Source organism: Sceloporus undulatus, chromosome 1 (genome assembly GCF_019175285.1).
Source record: "Sceloporus undulatus isolate JIND9_A2432 ecotype Alabama chromosome 1, SceUnd_v1.1, whole genome shotgun sequence".
Taxonomy (NCBI): domain Eukaryota; kingdom Metazoa; phylum Chordata; class Lepidosauria; order Squamata; family Phrynosomatidae; genus Sceloporus; species Sceloporus undulatus.
Genome location: NC_056522.1, coordinates 128,132,590 through 128,146,716, shown reverse-complemented (window position 1 = coordinate 128,146,716; position 14,127 = coordinate 128,132,590). Strand labels below are relative to the sequence as shown.

At 37.7% G+C, this 14,127-nt stretch overlaps 1 protein-coding gene across 4 annotated transcripts in view; it reads left to right on the top strand.

The window, feature by feature from the left end:
• SMAP1 (small ArfGAP 1) overlaps window positions 1-14,127 on the top strand; it is an 84,750-nt gene that overhangs the window by 25,930 nt on the left and 44,693 nt on the right. For 2 of the 4 annotated variants that reach the window (XM_042476892.1, XM_042476803.1), the window contains exons 2-5: window positions 2,306-2,439; window positions 5,157-5,242; window positions 7,138-7,213; window positions 13,353-13,430. In XM_042476892.1, coding sequence (XP_042332826.1) covers window positions 2,306-2,439; window positions 5,157-5,242; window positions 7,138-7,213; window positions 13,353-13,430 — 374 coding nt within the window. The remainder of the gene's footprint in view (window positions 1-2,305; window positions 2,440-5,156; window positions 5,243-7,137; window positions 7,214-13,352; window positions 13,431-14,127) is intronic. The other 2 variants (XM_042477061.1, XM_042476979.1) reach the window with 1 other exon arrangement.

The window sequence follows — 14,127 nt, the reverse complement described above, 5'->3', positions numbered from 1 at the left end:
CTTTGATATCATAATTTCTTATTCAGGATCGGGTGGATAAGCCTGCTGGAAGAGATCTGTCTTGACTGCCTTTTTAAAGGCGGCATCCAAGGTGGCAATAAGATGGATCTCTTCCGGTAGGCCATTCCATAGTTTTGGAGCAGCGACAGTGAAGGCTCATTGGGAAGTCGTTGTTAGTCTAGTTTTTTAATATTCTAATAAATTCTTCCCAGATATTCTGAGACTGCAGGGCAGGTTATGTAAGGAGAGGCATTCCCGCAAGACCACATTTTTATTTGTGAGCTGCCTTGGGTCCCTTTCCGGTAGCAAGGTGTCATAGAAAAGAAATAAAATAGAAATAAAAATAAATACATAGATGAATAGTTTTAACTGTAAGAAAATCTAATTTAAAACAAGCACTATTAAATGCCACTAGTATTCTCTGTCATAGTCATTCTTGCTTGCTATTGTAGTCTCTCAGTTTTCCAATTCAGTTGTAGTTCTGTGACACCATTTCCTGTAGACCCTCACTGGGCAATCCTTAGATCAGGGAAGGGCAGATTTGGGGTAGCAACCAGAAATGTTGCCTGCTTGAAAAATAAAAATAATATACAAATAATGCCTTCTTGCATTAATTCATTGTTCTGTTTTAATATCTGTTTAATTTTTGGCAATGAAAATATACAACAGCTTCAACGTTTCTGTCATAGAAAACCATGATATATTGCTTTCTTTTGTTTAAATTATCATGAATATAACATTGTAAAATTAAGGAGAAAAGTCCAATTTGTAGCCTTTTGTGTAGCTGATCTTACTGGACTGGATCTAAAGAGCCATAAAAGAGAAAGAAAACTTCTCTATGAGCACTTGGTTCATGTAGTGATGTTCTGTAACAGGCTTCAACTTTCTCTTTTGTGCAGGAGGCCATGCCAAGCTGTGCATGCAGAATAATAATATACTTTAGTTTAGTTTCATTCCTCAAAGAAGCTCTAGTGTGGATGCGCAGAATAATTCTTTTATGAGTGGATGTTTTCTTCGGCATGCGGAAGGGAACCTTTGGCTCACACTTTCTTTTTCAGTTCTTAGTGTGGCTCAAAGACAAACCTTTCTTTCTGTTACCAAACCAATTATCAATGCCTTTCCAAAGTGATACTCCAAGGAAGGGAACATATTCCAACTAATAGTTGACTTGTTCATCGCCTGTTGTTTTTATTGAACTACTAGAACAAAGACAACACCCTACTTTATAGACTGGATATGGGAAACTCCTTCTCTTGTGGGGGGAGGTATAAGTGCCCCATGATTGATCAATAGCAATTGATCTTATATAATATAAAGCAGGATATATGCAAGGGCAGGATTGTCATTTTTGGAAGGACTGAATTTAGCTTTTGTTATACTGTTTTCCAACTGCATATCTTTTTGGAGACATTCACCGAGGGCTGGCTGTGATTTTGTATCAAAACAAGACCAAGTCTTACCTTTCTTTCTTCCTTGCTGGTATGTTCCCCATAATTACATATATGATTACTTTGGGGAAGGAGGTGAAGAGACAAGCAGATGTTTCAAGTACTCCCTGTATGCAGAACTTGGAAAGGAAGAGAGACCCATGGGAATTAGCTGTATCATCCTCTTTGGAACAAACAAACAAACAAACAAACAGACAAAATTCCAAAACAGACTGGCATAAGATTGGGAATGAACAACAATCTCCTAACTCACACATTAACATTAACATTGCTGTTCTGCATATACTGTGTGTGAGGGAGGGTTAGAATAATATGTATTCAATCCTTGATTATTAGAGATGTAGGACTGATCAATAATGATATAATGATCTGTTATACTGCTAATTCTCAATTTAATAGCACCACCATTCTTATCAGTACAGTGGGCTCTTCTTATCTATGGGCTTGCCATCCACAGATTTGACTTTCTGCGAACAGCAAGCCCTGTTGTTTGTAATGGAGCTGTGTGAACACAGCCACATGAGTGGCTATGCGCATCCTGCACTGCCATGAAAAATAATGGGACTTGAGGTCCCGCATTTTTTGTTTTCCATGGGGGTGGAATCCAGAACGGATCCCCCATGAATATGAAGATTGTAGGGTGTTTCCTTGGACTTTGTATGTCAACACAATTCCATACAAATAGGTAACTGCCTGAAGACTAAAGGCAAAGGACTAATGCAAATATAAGCAAGGTGACCATGAACAAATAGGCTGTTTGTGATAGTTTGTAATCATGAAGGTGGAAGCAAACAAAATTTATTCTAAAAACTCATGATAGTTTTTGAAGTGGTTTAATCTTTGTTTGTTTTTCTTAGGTCCACGATGGGCTTCTTGGAATACAGGTGTCTTTATTTGTATCAGGTGTGCTGGAATACATCGAAATTTGGGGGTTCATATATCCAGAGTCAAGTCTGTCAACTTGGACCAATGGACACCAGAACAAATACAGGTAACCCACCCCAAACAAACTATAGTTGTCTTTTAGTGAAGAAAACCCCTCATGAATGTTAATTTCAGGAACTTAATAGATAATATGAATTATTTTTGTTCATCATAAAAAAGAAAGAAAACCCAAAATTTAACTAGCTACAGGCTTTCTGGTTTGTAGCATGTTTTACAGACAGAGCGTATCTGTCACCTTCATGGATTCAGTACTTCATATGTCTGTGTGCCATAGTATGACCACGTGAACTGCTTGAAAAGGTATTTTCACATTGCAGTAGCTTCTTGCAACAATCCATTTCCTGTGTACTGAACTGACAAATGAATTGCTTTTCTTACTTCCCCACTGTCAAACATTGTTGGTGTTGTATGGTGCTGTCCATCAGTATATAAAATACACCCTAGCAGATAAACCTAATGAAACACTAAAGTTTTGCTTCTGAACATTTTTAGAATGGGAAGGGTGTGCCAAAGGGATGTGATCTTCCCTGCTTTATCTCACCTATAAGATTATTATTTATTTAAAATATTTATACTTTTTCCCTCATGTCATTCAAATGGCTTACAACAATAAAAAAAGAATATGTTCCTACATATTTGTGTTATTGTATTTAGCTAGTTATTTGAACACGTGTCTTTTTAAAAAATCTAGTGTATAGAACTAATTTACTTGCATCCCATTAACTGTCTTTCCAACATAAATAATTTCACCACACAAGACTGATTCCTATCACCCATTGTTGCACCTAGGATTATCGAGACACTATAAAATAGAATTGTGCTGATTTTTATTAAGTATCAAACTTAGCAAAATGGGGTTTAAGAAAAACAATCTGAAAGATGGTACTTACAGCATTCAATATATGGAAACAATGAAAATTGTGTTGTAAAATCAGCAAACTATGGAATGATTCTTACATAATGTTAAACGACGTTTTAACACACACAATTGATTAGTCAAAGGCCATTAACAAAATAAAATTGCTTATATAATACAGTGGCTAACCAATTTTCAATCACAATGAAACAAACACAAGTACAAATGCAAATTATAGAGACAATATTTTATCAATATCAACTCAGTTTATATGCCAGTAAAAAATATGCCAGTTTATATGCCAGTAAAGAAGGGATGTGGTGGCTTAGTGGTTCAGATGCTAGTTCTGATGATTGGAAGATCAGAAGGTTGGCAGTTCGAGGCCCAAGTGCTGCATGATGGGGTGAGCTTCTGCCACTAGGCCCAGCTTCTGCCAACCTAGCAGTTTGAAAGCATGCAAATGCAAGTAGATAAATAGGTACCACTCTGGTGGAAGGTAACAGCGTTCGGTTCAGTCATGCTGGCCACAAGACCATCAGAGCAGTCCTCAGACAATGCTGGCTTTTTGGCTTAGTAACGGAGATGAACACCATCCCCTACAGTCAGTTACGACTAGACATTCATGTCAAGGGACTACCTTTACCTTTTTTTTTATATGCCAGTAATAGAATTAGGAACTCATACTCACTGTATAGATGATATGGAATGAGCCTGAGTGAAGCTTCAGCTTCATCTGTCCTCTCTTCCTGATGGGAAGAGGATTTCAGTAAAGTGTACTTTCCTTTTTTCACAAATCCTGGCTTGCTGTTACATATGACCAGAGAGAGTGGCCATTTTGTATTAGTCTGTTTGTAAATAACCCGGCTTCATACCATGGGTTATGACATTGCTTATTTAGAATCTGAATAGAGTTTGTGCCATATTGGTATACATGTGAGAGGAAGATCAGTTAAGGGTTTTTACTTGTGTTTAATGTACTGTTTTCGCCTAACACTAAAATATGATTAACCGCAAACCAGCCCTATCAGTTACAGTAGCAGAAGACTCTGAATTATACCTTAACATTTCTCATTCTCTTTGCCATAATGCATAACTCCAGCTAACAAAACTAAGTGTATGCACTGATGTGTGCATGCCAAAAGTGCTGTAGTTGGAAATACTTCATTTTCTTCTGGAGGCACTGTTTTAACCTCAGTCAGTTGGTGTAATATTCGTGTTGTTTGTGCCTAAAATAGTTATGTATTTTAAAAGGATATAGCAGTGAAAGAGGGAAGTGATAAAATGGGTGGCAGATGCAAATAAAATAGCTGTCATTAAGTTTAAATTTTTGCATTTGATAATTTCAGCTGCAACTGAAACTAGGGCCTGAAGCAGACAGGCCAAAAGGAGTGGCTTCCGGCCACTTGGGGGGGGGGGTGTGTGGCGTGCAGATGACGTATGTCCCCAGAGCTGCTAGAAGCTGCACTGAAGCTGCTGGCAAAAGAAGCAGTAAAAATAACACTCTTGATAGCAGCTTCTTTGGCACTGTGGTAGCAGGCTGTCTGGTTGCCATGGTCCTGGGCCAATCAGGGTCCAGTCACATCTGGAGAAGCCAAAGGCCACTCTAAGCCACCCGTCTGTTTCACCCCTAAGTATTCCATGAGTTTAAGTCCAACAAGTATAACACTATCAATTTGTAGGCATTATTATGATGGCAAATGTAGTCACTTGTATGCTTACACATTTTTAGACACTTAGAGATTCTTACTGCTGGCTGTGGTTACTCTGAACTAAGTACCTTTGATCTTGAGAAGTGTTACTTTTATGTACAAATGATCAGGATTGCAGATGGAAAGTATTAAAATACGTTCATTTAAGAGCAAAAACTGTAAATCTCTTTTTCCCCCTCCCCCCCTTTATGTTTTCAGTGCATGCAGGAGATGGGAAATACAAAGGCACGGTTACTTTATGAAGCTAATCTACCAGAGAACTTTCGAAGACCTCAAACAGACCAGTATCCTTTGTGCATAACAGCCTTTGTGTATACTGGGAGAAATATGGAATGCCTATGATGTTATGCAGTGTTTTCAATTTGTGTTATTGTGTTTTTTAATGGATAAATGTTATGCAGTGACTATGGTCTCTTTCGCACTGCATAGTTATAGCAAGATGATTAAGTCATGGCTACATCCTGTAGAATCTTGTGGTTTGTTGTTTGGTGAAGAGCTGAGCTCTTTGGGTGAGAATTCTGAATACTTTCCTAGACTGCATAGGACAGAACCTTGGCAGCTTAAGTAGTACTGTATTAAAGTGTTATAATTGTGTGAAAATGTGGAAGAGATGTACGCCTAAAAGTTAAGAACTGTAACAGAATAAGTTCTGAACATTTGGCTTCCAATTATCTAGGAGACAATTTTCATCAATTAAAAAAAACACATTAAAAAGTAACAGTTGGTTCAATAGTGTTGAGAAGAGTATTCAGATAACTGAAGTAAACATGCTAGTTGTATTGAGAGAAATTGCAAACAAGAAACGTTTTCCCTACTACTGAAGGGATAATCACTGACATCTTTCATATTCCTATCATTGTAACATTTGTCTCTGCAGAAAGAGCCAAACCACTCCTGTGATGTGTCTGTCACAGAACTAGTGCTAAATAAATAAATAAATAATAATAATAATAAATTTTATTTATATTTTCCCACCTCTCCCAGGTGGATCGAGGCGGGATTACAACCCAACAATAACAATAAGATACAAGAATAAAACATATACTTTTTAAGCATTAAAACAGTTAAAAACAGTAGTCAAACAATTATAAGATATAATATTCTGATCCTGAATAGAAGAGTGAATGATGTCTTTACAGAAGATTGGGTGGAAAAGCTTGCCGGAAGAGATCCGTCTTAACTGCCCTCTTGAAACCCTCCAAGGAAGTAATAAGACGGATCTCTTCCAGGAGGTTGTTCCATAGTTTAGGAGCCACTGAAGAAAAGGTTCTTTGAGAAGTTGAAGCCAGTCTGGTTGGATGTACTTCCAACAGATTTTTCCTGGAAGTTTTGAGAGTGCGGGGTGGATTATACAGGGAGAGGCGTTCCTTTAACTAACATGGGCCTGAGCCATGTACGGCTTTATAGGTGATAACCAACACCTTATATTGCACCCGGAAGCTAATAGGTAGCCAATGAAGATCTTTCAAAATAGGTATTATATGGTCAAATTTTGAAGAACCAGTGACCAATCTGACTGTTCTGTTTTGTACTAATTGAAGCTTCCGAACTTAGTACAAGGGTAGCCCCATGTAGAGCGCTTTACAGAAATCAAGGTGAGAGATTACCAGTGCAAGTACCACAACTTCAAGGTCCTTGATTATGACTATGATATTATTACATTAATATAGCATTAGACTTGTTATGGTAATGAATTGTGGATACTGAAGATTTAAAACTAACACTCCCATTGCAGAGTATGCATGGACCATTGTAACCTTAGTCAGAAGTGACCAGAGTTCAACTTGGTTTTGTAGTAGGTTTATTATATTCCTTTCTGTTGCTTATTTTTCCCTTCACCCTTAAATGGTAGCTAGTGGGATGTCTAATGCTTGAGGACTCTTCCTCAAAGTTTGTTTAAAGCAAAGGCTTCTGAGCATCTTTGTAGCCCCGATTGATAAAAGTAAATGTGAAAATGATTCCTCAGCAGACCATGGCAGTTATGAAGTGAAGCTTTGAATAATACCTTGCTAAATGCTAATTAAATTTGAATGTGTGGGCTAATACTTAAAATAGTTCAGTTCTAGCTTTAGAGTTCTTACCTAGAATGTAAACTGAAAATTAAATGTTCTGCACTGTAAACCATCTGTATTTCATTCTGTTTTCTGGAGCTTTTTTCCCTTAAGTTACCTGATTTCAGAGCTGTGGAATTTTTTATCAGGGATAAATACGAGAAGAAAAAATATTATGACAAAAATGCAATTCAAGTCACCAGTGTAAGCACAATTAGTCTCTATTTTTGTTTTAAAATGAATATGGGAGTATAATTACATTATACACATTATACAGTGGCTTTAAATATTATATGTAGGAGTACTGAATGAAATGAAAATTATTTTAGCAGCAAATGACATTCCTAACAGAAGCATGAATAAAGCTTATCACTAATTATGGAATCAGGGCTAATCACTTGCTTGGCAAACAATGCATCTTGAATGTTAATTGATAATATGATGATTAGGCAGTCATTATTCCCTCTAATGACTTTCATTCCTTAAAACTGCAAGCTGGTCCTTGTTAATGCAGAAACAAGTCTGAGACAGGGTTCCAGCTCTGGCTCAGAAAGAAGTTGTTGCTTTTAACCCAAAATTGAAGTCCATTGGTAGTCATATTTGTCCAGATGATCTCAAGCATATGGTGAGATTGAGAATGAAAGCATAAATTCAAGACCATAAAAGAATCAGTTTTGTTTTCTTCCTGAAGCAAAAGTAATGGGATGTTTGGACAAGTACACACTGAGATTTTGTAAAGCAAATGATTTGTTAGGGAGAATGAATAGGATAGTGGCCTTTCTGAAGTAACTTTTTGAAGACTGGTAATTTTCAAGGGAGGTGTGCCATGCTTGAGGTGCTTGTTCAGATCTCATCAGAACTGTGGCTTATATCAACTTGGGCATGTAAAATAATTGACAGTATCACAATTGGCTATAATATATGAATTGTTTTGAATCAAAGCCAAAGTAAATCTAGTGTCAGCCACCACCTCTAAGTGCATTGGTGAGCCACCTTGTCAATGTTGTAACTACCTACCTGTTTTGTCCCAAGAGCAATGCTATGGACTTTGGGTGAACCTCTGGCTCCTAGGAACACAGCCTGAACAAAAGACTTGTCCACAAATTTCTTAAGTTTTCAAAGCTTTACTGGTTATAAACACAAAAACATGAAATTGATCTTTTTCTCAATAGTCCTTCTTAAATACCTTGCTCTTTCTTCTTGGTGGGTTTTATCTTTCTTCTTGTGTGGACTTTATCTTTCTTCTTGTGTGAACTTATCTTTCTTCTTTTGTGGACTTATCTTTGTCAAAGGAAAATACTGTCTCCAGGTTTGACTTGGCTGAAATCTTACTACACAACTGAAACTAGCTAGAGGGAGACAGTATAAGACCCTGGGATTTCCCACAATCCTTGTCTTTCTTAAAGCTGTAGATCTCTATTTCCCCTCCTAAACTAATATATAGAAAGTCTAATATAATCTCAACTAAATATATGTCTCAAGGCCATCAAAGATGCTCTGGAGGCATCACACTATCGATATTGTAACTAATGTTATTGCTAATGACATTGCTAAGTGTATTTTCCACAAATGTGCCTAATTTTTTAAAAATTGTTTGACCTAATAGACATGGCTACTCTCATTGTAGTGAATTCTGTAAGTTAACTTTGTGTTTCATTGTGCTTACCATGTTAACCATATTTATTCAACCTCAGTGTTTTACCCCACAAAGTGTTAATTAGAAATATAGAATAAACTAAAACTGCTGTCACCTGTCTATTTGAAAGGTTTTATGACAGGTGTAGCAGGCACCTGTCTCTTTTAAACCACTACTGCTTGGGATTTTGCAGCGAAGAGACTTCTACCAACTTACTGATCATATTTCTTTATAAAATACTGCCTAAGGGAGTTTTAAATATTAAAAATAGTTTATAATCAAAGAATGAATGTACAGAGCAACAGCCTGAGAGTAGGAATAGAATTAAGTAGGGATCAGCTGAATGGCTCCAGGAAAGCAGTGTGTTTAATAAAGTTACTTTAAACAGCATTTTCCTTCATTGCTGCCAACTGACTGCAGTACAGGTGCCCTCTGGAGCCCATGATTTCATACTGGACATGACCTCAAGACATATGTACAAACTCACACACATTCTGAGAATTCATGCATACAAGGGAAATTTTAACCATATCTCTTTGTATATCTTCTTGGTTCCAGTGACACAGTCATAAAAAGCTATTTCTCAGGGATTTTAAATTAAAAGAACCAGAAACACCATGTACACTATAATGACACTAGGGGTAGCAAATATAATTTTAGACTTCATAATAAAAGACTCTATTAGATTATATTTGACCCACTCCTGTACATATTAAGGCCTGACTCTTGTCATTAGTCCCTGCTAGAATTGAATGAATGGAACTCCCATAAGTACTGATTTAGTATATTTCCATTAAGTGGAGCTACATTAGTTGGGAATAACAGTAAGCATTATTAGCAATTAAATGACTAGAGGAATAAAGTACAATTCCATAAGCCAGGCTTCGTCCAAAGTGGCAAAAGTTAGCTGAAATTGCACATTTCCTGCATAGTGGCAAATGTAAAGTTTCTGTGACCCAGAGCGTGACCAAGCTATTGGGGAGGGTGTATGTGTGTTCATTTCCAGGAAGCTGTATGGGCTAGAGTTCACTGAATGTGAGACTGTGGGACTTCTTGGGGAAAAGGAAGAGAAGGAATTACATTAGCAATTCAGAGACAGGTGGAGAAAAGGGACTTCAAGTTGTTGATTGGAGGACAGAAGGACTTCAGAAACTTAATTCTCATGGTTGTTCACAGTAGCAGCAGGGAAGTGAACCAGCGCACATTCTTATTAATTCAGTCATTAGGGCTAAGTACCTTGGGTGTTATCTAGGTTCCTTCTGTCTTTCACTTCTGTACCAGGTTACTTCTCTAAAAGGAGCACACCAAGACAGGAATGGACAGGAAAGCAGGAGGGACCTGAACTTATTAAAAAAAATGGGATTCTGAGCTTCTCACCTTGAATTATCAGAGAAAAGACTGCATGAAGTGGCTGAGCTTTCATCCACCAAGTGAGGCAAAACTAATTTTTCCCTAAGTCCAAACACAATAGGAGAGTGCAGAGCGGGAAAAGGACCTGTAAAATGCATCAGGTCTTCAAAAATACACAAGAGCACTGAATCTAGCCCAATGCTGTCTATTCTTGACTGGCAGAATCTCTCTAAGCTTTCATGCAAAATTCATTTCTAGTCCTACCTGTGGTTTTCCGGGGGTTGGGGTGTCCCCTCTAAATAGGCATCACCTTTATATGGTGATACTTTTGGAGTATTGAAACTTACTGCAAGGAGTGAAAAGACTTTAGCAAAGAGCTCTGGTTAATCCAGTGGCCAATGTGGGAAGAGGGAGAATGGGGATGGTAGACCCCAGTGAGATGCTATGGTTACATGAGGGGAAATATTTTTTCATATTAGTACATGGACTGGAAAACTAACCACATTATTGCTCCCACACCTTATATCAGCAGTTGGAAAATGCATTTAAACATAAGCTCACTTTTCCTAATGCAGAGACTGGCCAGTGTATTAGAAAAATAAGAGTATGAAGCAATTCTGTGCAATTGTGTCACCCCTTGCCTCTGTTTCTGCAACTGCAAATCTGAATATACAAAATTGCACTACAGTCAATCAAACTACTGATCACTTAGCCCAATACTGAGTCTACCTTGACTAGCAGCGGCTCTCCAAGATGTGAGGCTAATAAAAAATCCTTTGAGCTGGAGATTCCAGTCACTGAAATGGAAACATTTCTGGACAGAATTCTATTGCTTAGCCCCAATTAGAGTAAACCATTGAATCAACTACTGAATGATGAGACAACATTTATGTACATTCCATTGATTAAATGGCTCTACAGCATTTGGGACTGCTAGTAGAATTCAGGCCTCTGTGTGCAAAATACAGTAAGCCCACCATATCAGCAGACTGGCTACCATGCCCATATTATTCAATGGCGATGCACATACATCACCGACCATTGAATAATATATTGAGTGTATGTGTTTTTTCCATCTGTGGGGAATCTGGAACCTAATCTGCATAGATAGGAAGTGTCCAATTTGTGAAGTTGAAGGCTTTCATGGTCGGCATCCATAGTTTTTTGTGGGTTTTTTGGGCTATGTAGCCATGTTCTAGAAGAGTTTCTTCCTGATGTTTTGCCAGCATCTGTGGTTGGCATCTTCAGAGAAGATGCCAGCCACAGATGCTGGCAAAATGTCAGTAAGAAACTCTTCTAGAACATGGCTACATAGCCCAAAAAACCCACAAAAAATATGTCCAATTTGTATACTGTATCACTGAGAAACAGCAGCCCCAACTTGTATCACAGCCAGCTTTTGATATTAAGAAGCATCTGAAGTCAGATATGGTTTTACAAATGCTGCTGGGAGCCATTCTTTCTGACATCTGAGACCATGTGTTTCTGTACAGAGTTCCATTGGGGGGCTAGAACAAGACATTACACTGCCTGTAGTAGGAAGACACATCTCTCTTCTAGCCTTTTTGTACAGCTGCATATATGGTGGTAGAACAGTTAAGTTTGTGAGTGGCTCCTCCTTAGAATGAGACACTGAGCAAGGTGGGCCTGTACAACATCCCCTCCCAGTCATGCATACAAATGTGTTTTTATACCTGTAGAAACTTGTGTGCTCAGAATCAGTCCCATACAAGGAGGATTAAAATTCAAAAGACAAAGGCCCCAAACTCACAAGACGAAGGACTTGGTATAAGCCAAATAGGAACTCATGAGAATATACACAGACCAGGATTTGTAAATATAACTCCAAACAGTCACAGCTATGAGTAAGATTTCACAAGAGGATCATTAAGCAAGCCATAGATTTGAATACACACAGACAGAGATCTATTTACAGCTTAAATCATAAAGTACATCCTTCTGTCAATTACAGTGGTTCCAACTTTGGTCTCCCAAGTGGACTTCAACTCCTAGAAGCCCTAGCTAGCTTGGCCAGCAAGAATTCTGAGAGCTGAAGCCAAAACATAAGAAGAACCAAAGTTTGGGAATCACTGGTCATTAGAACAGAATTACTGTGTATGGAGTAGGGAATAAAGTATGTTGACCAGTAAAGGAAAATTGTAAGAGCTACAAAATTTTACACAAGTTCCTACTTTACTTATCTTGTGTGGCTGAAGCACTCATGTTCAAGGAAGGGATGGCACAGGACAGGAGATAGAAACTATGGTGAGGATTGCACAAAGGCAGAGTGTTGTGGGAAGGGCTGTCAAGAAGGGATGATACTGAAGCTGTTTTACCTACCTGGTTTCTGGTTCTTGTTTAAATTTTGGGTGCATGGATCATCTCTGGCCTCCTGAATTCCTTCTTACAGAAACTCAAGAGCTTATTGCTATTCACAAGTAACAAAGAGCTTTCTCAAGTTTCTTGATCATGATTGCACATTAGGAAGAATGGGAATTTCTGAAAATACTTCTAAATAAAATACATTTTCATGTGATAATGACATATGTTCCATACTGACTGAATAATACTGAGTAAAACTCCAAATATCCTACTGATTGCAGTTGTATGTAGAGCTGTTGAAAAGGCTCTACAAACTGCATTATAATATGCTTAGTGGTTTATAGTTAGAAGGCTATTCCTTATTAACTACCATTTTCTGTTTTCAAATAGAAGCTTTTATTTGAAAGTTACACGTGTAATTAGAAGTTAGAGTTCCTTCATTTTAGTTTGAAAATAAATAATTCTGTTAGAATGAACAAGAACAAAGCCCCCTTTGCCTTCCATGTTCTCATGGGACTGTGAGCTTTTTCAGCTTCGGGACATTAATATTTCAACAGTATGCTGAATAAAATTGAACAATAGATGAAACTTAATTATTTCTCCTTGTGCTTGTGATATGATCTTATCTAAGTTTATTTCATACTTTATATTCTAGTGAATTCATCTATGAAACATGCACTATTACCTGATCATTTCTTCACCTTTTGAAGAAGATGTAGTGAAATTAAAAAAGATGAAGAGATTACTCTTCTGCATAATCTGTGCATTTGCTGTGTATCTAACTATTTAGGTTGAACTCAGGATGTCCTGCCTGATCTTTAAAAAAATATGATTTATGTTGTTAGTAGCAACATTAGCCTAAATATGTAGTCTTCTACATCAGTCATTTTAAAATTATTTGTTTACCCTTCTTCTGTCTCGTCAACATTTCATCTGCATTTTCTGAGGTAAATAGGAAGCAATAAAATGTGAAGATGGGCTTTGTTTGGTAGTTAAAGCTGCCTTGGTACCTTTTCTCATCTTTCATCTGTACAGATGTCTTCCTCTGATCTTCCTCAGCCTCTGGCATCCTCTCCTTCTCTGCAAGCTGCTTCTGAGAAAAGCAAAATAGAGGTATCTCCTCTTGCTTGTATGCATGTTGTCTTATGATGTAGATGCTTTCTATAGTTGACATGGATGTTAACATGCAGTAAATGCTTTATGCCAGTATCATGATTTGTCATTAGCAAGACAGGTGGAATTTAAAATGACAACACAAGTACTATTGGATCTTTCTTTCTAATTTCATCTGTAGAAAATGAATCAGCTAAACTTTCACAGCTTAGCTTTGGTTGCTTCAATATTCCATCTCTTTGCATTGCTATTTTGCAGTAACATTTGGGTCTTTTCTTGCTCCTTGTCTTTATGCATGTTCTTGAGTCTTGTTTTAGAAGCATTACTTCATAACTGTACCTCAATTTCCCTTAAATAACATCATGTCTGATATGTGTAGGTGGTGCTATTCTAACTACATTCACCAAGTCTTTAAAATTAATTTTGAAAAGGAACTAGTTCAATAGTGCAGGAGTGGGGGAAATGTGGTCTACTGGCTGCTTGCAGCCCCCCAGGGCCATATATGTGAGCAACTTTTTAAAACAAAACAAAAGAAAACCCAGTGCTCCTTAGAGGGTATGAGGGGCAGTTTCACCCCAGGCACCAGGTCTTGGAAAAAGGCTCTCTTGGGCCTAAAATGGCCAAGAGAAGCCCAAAATATTGGAAAAGGTTAACAGTCACCCACTCCTGGACCTGTGACTAGTGTGTCTTTGGTGAT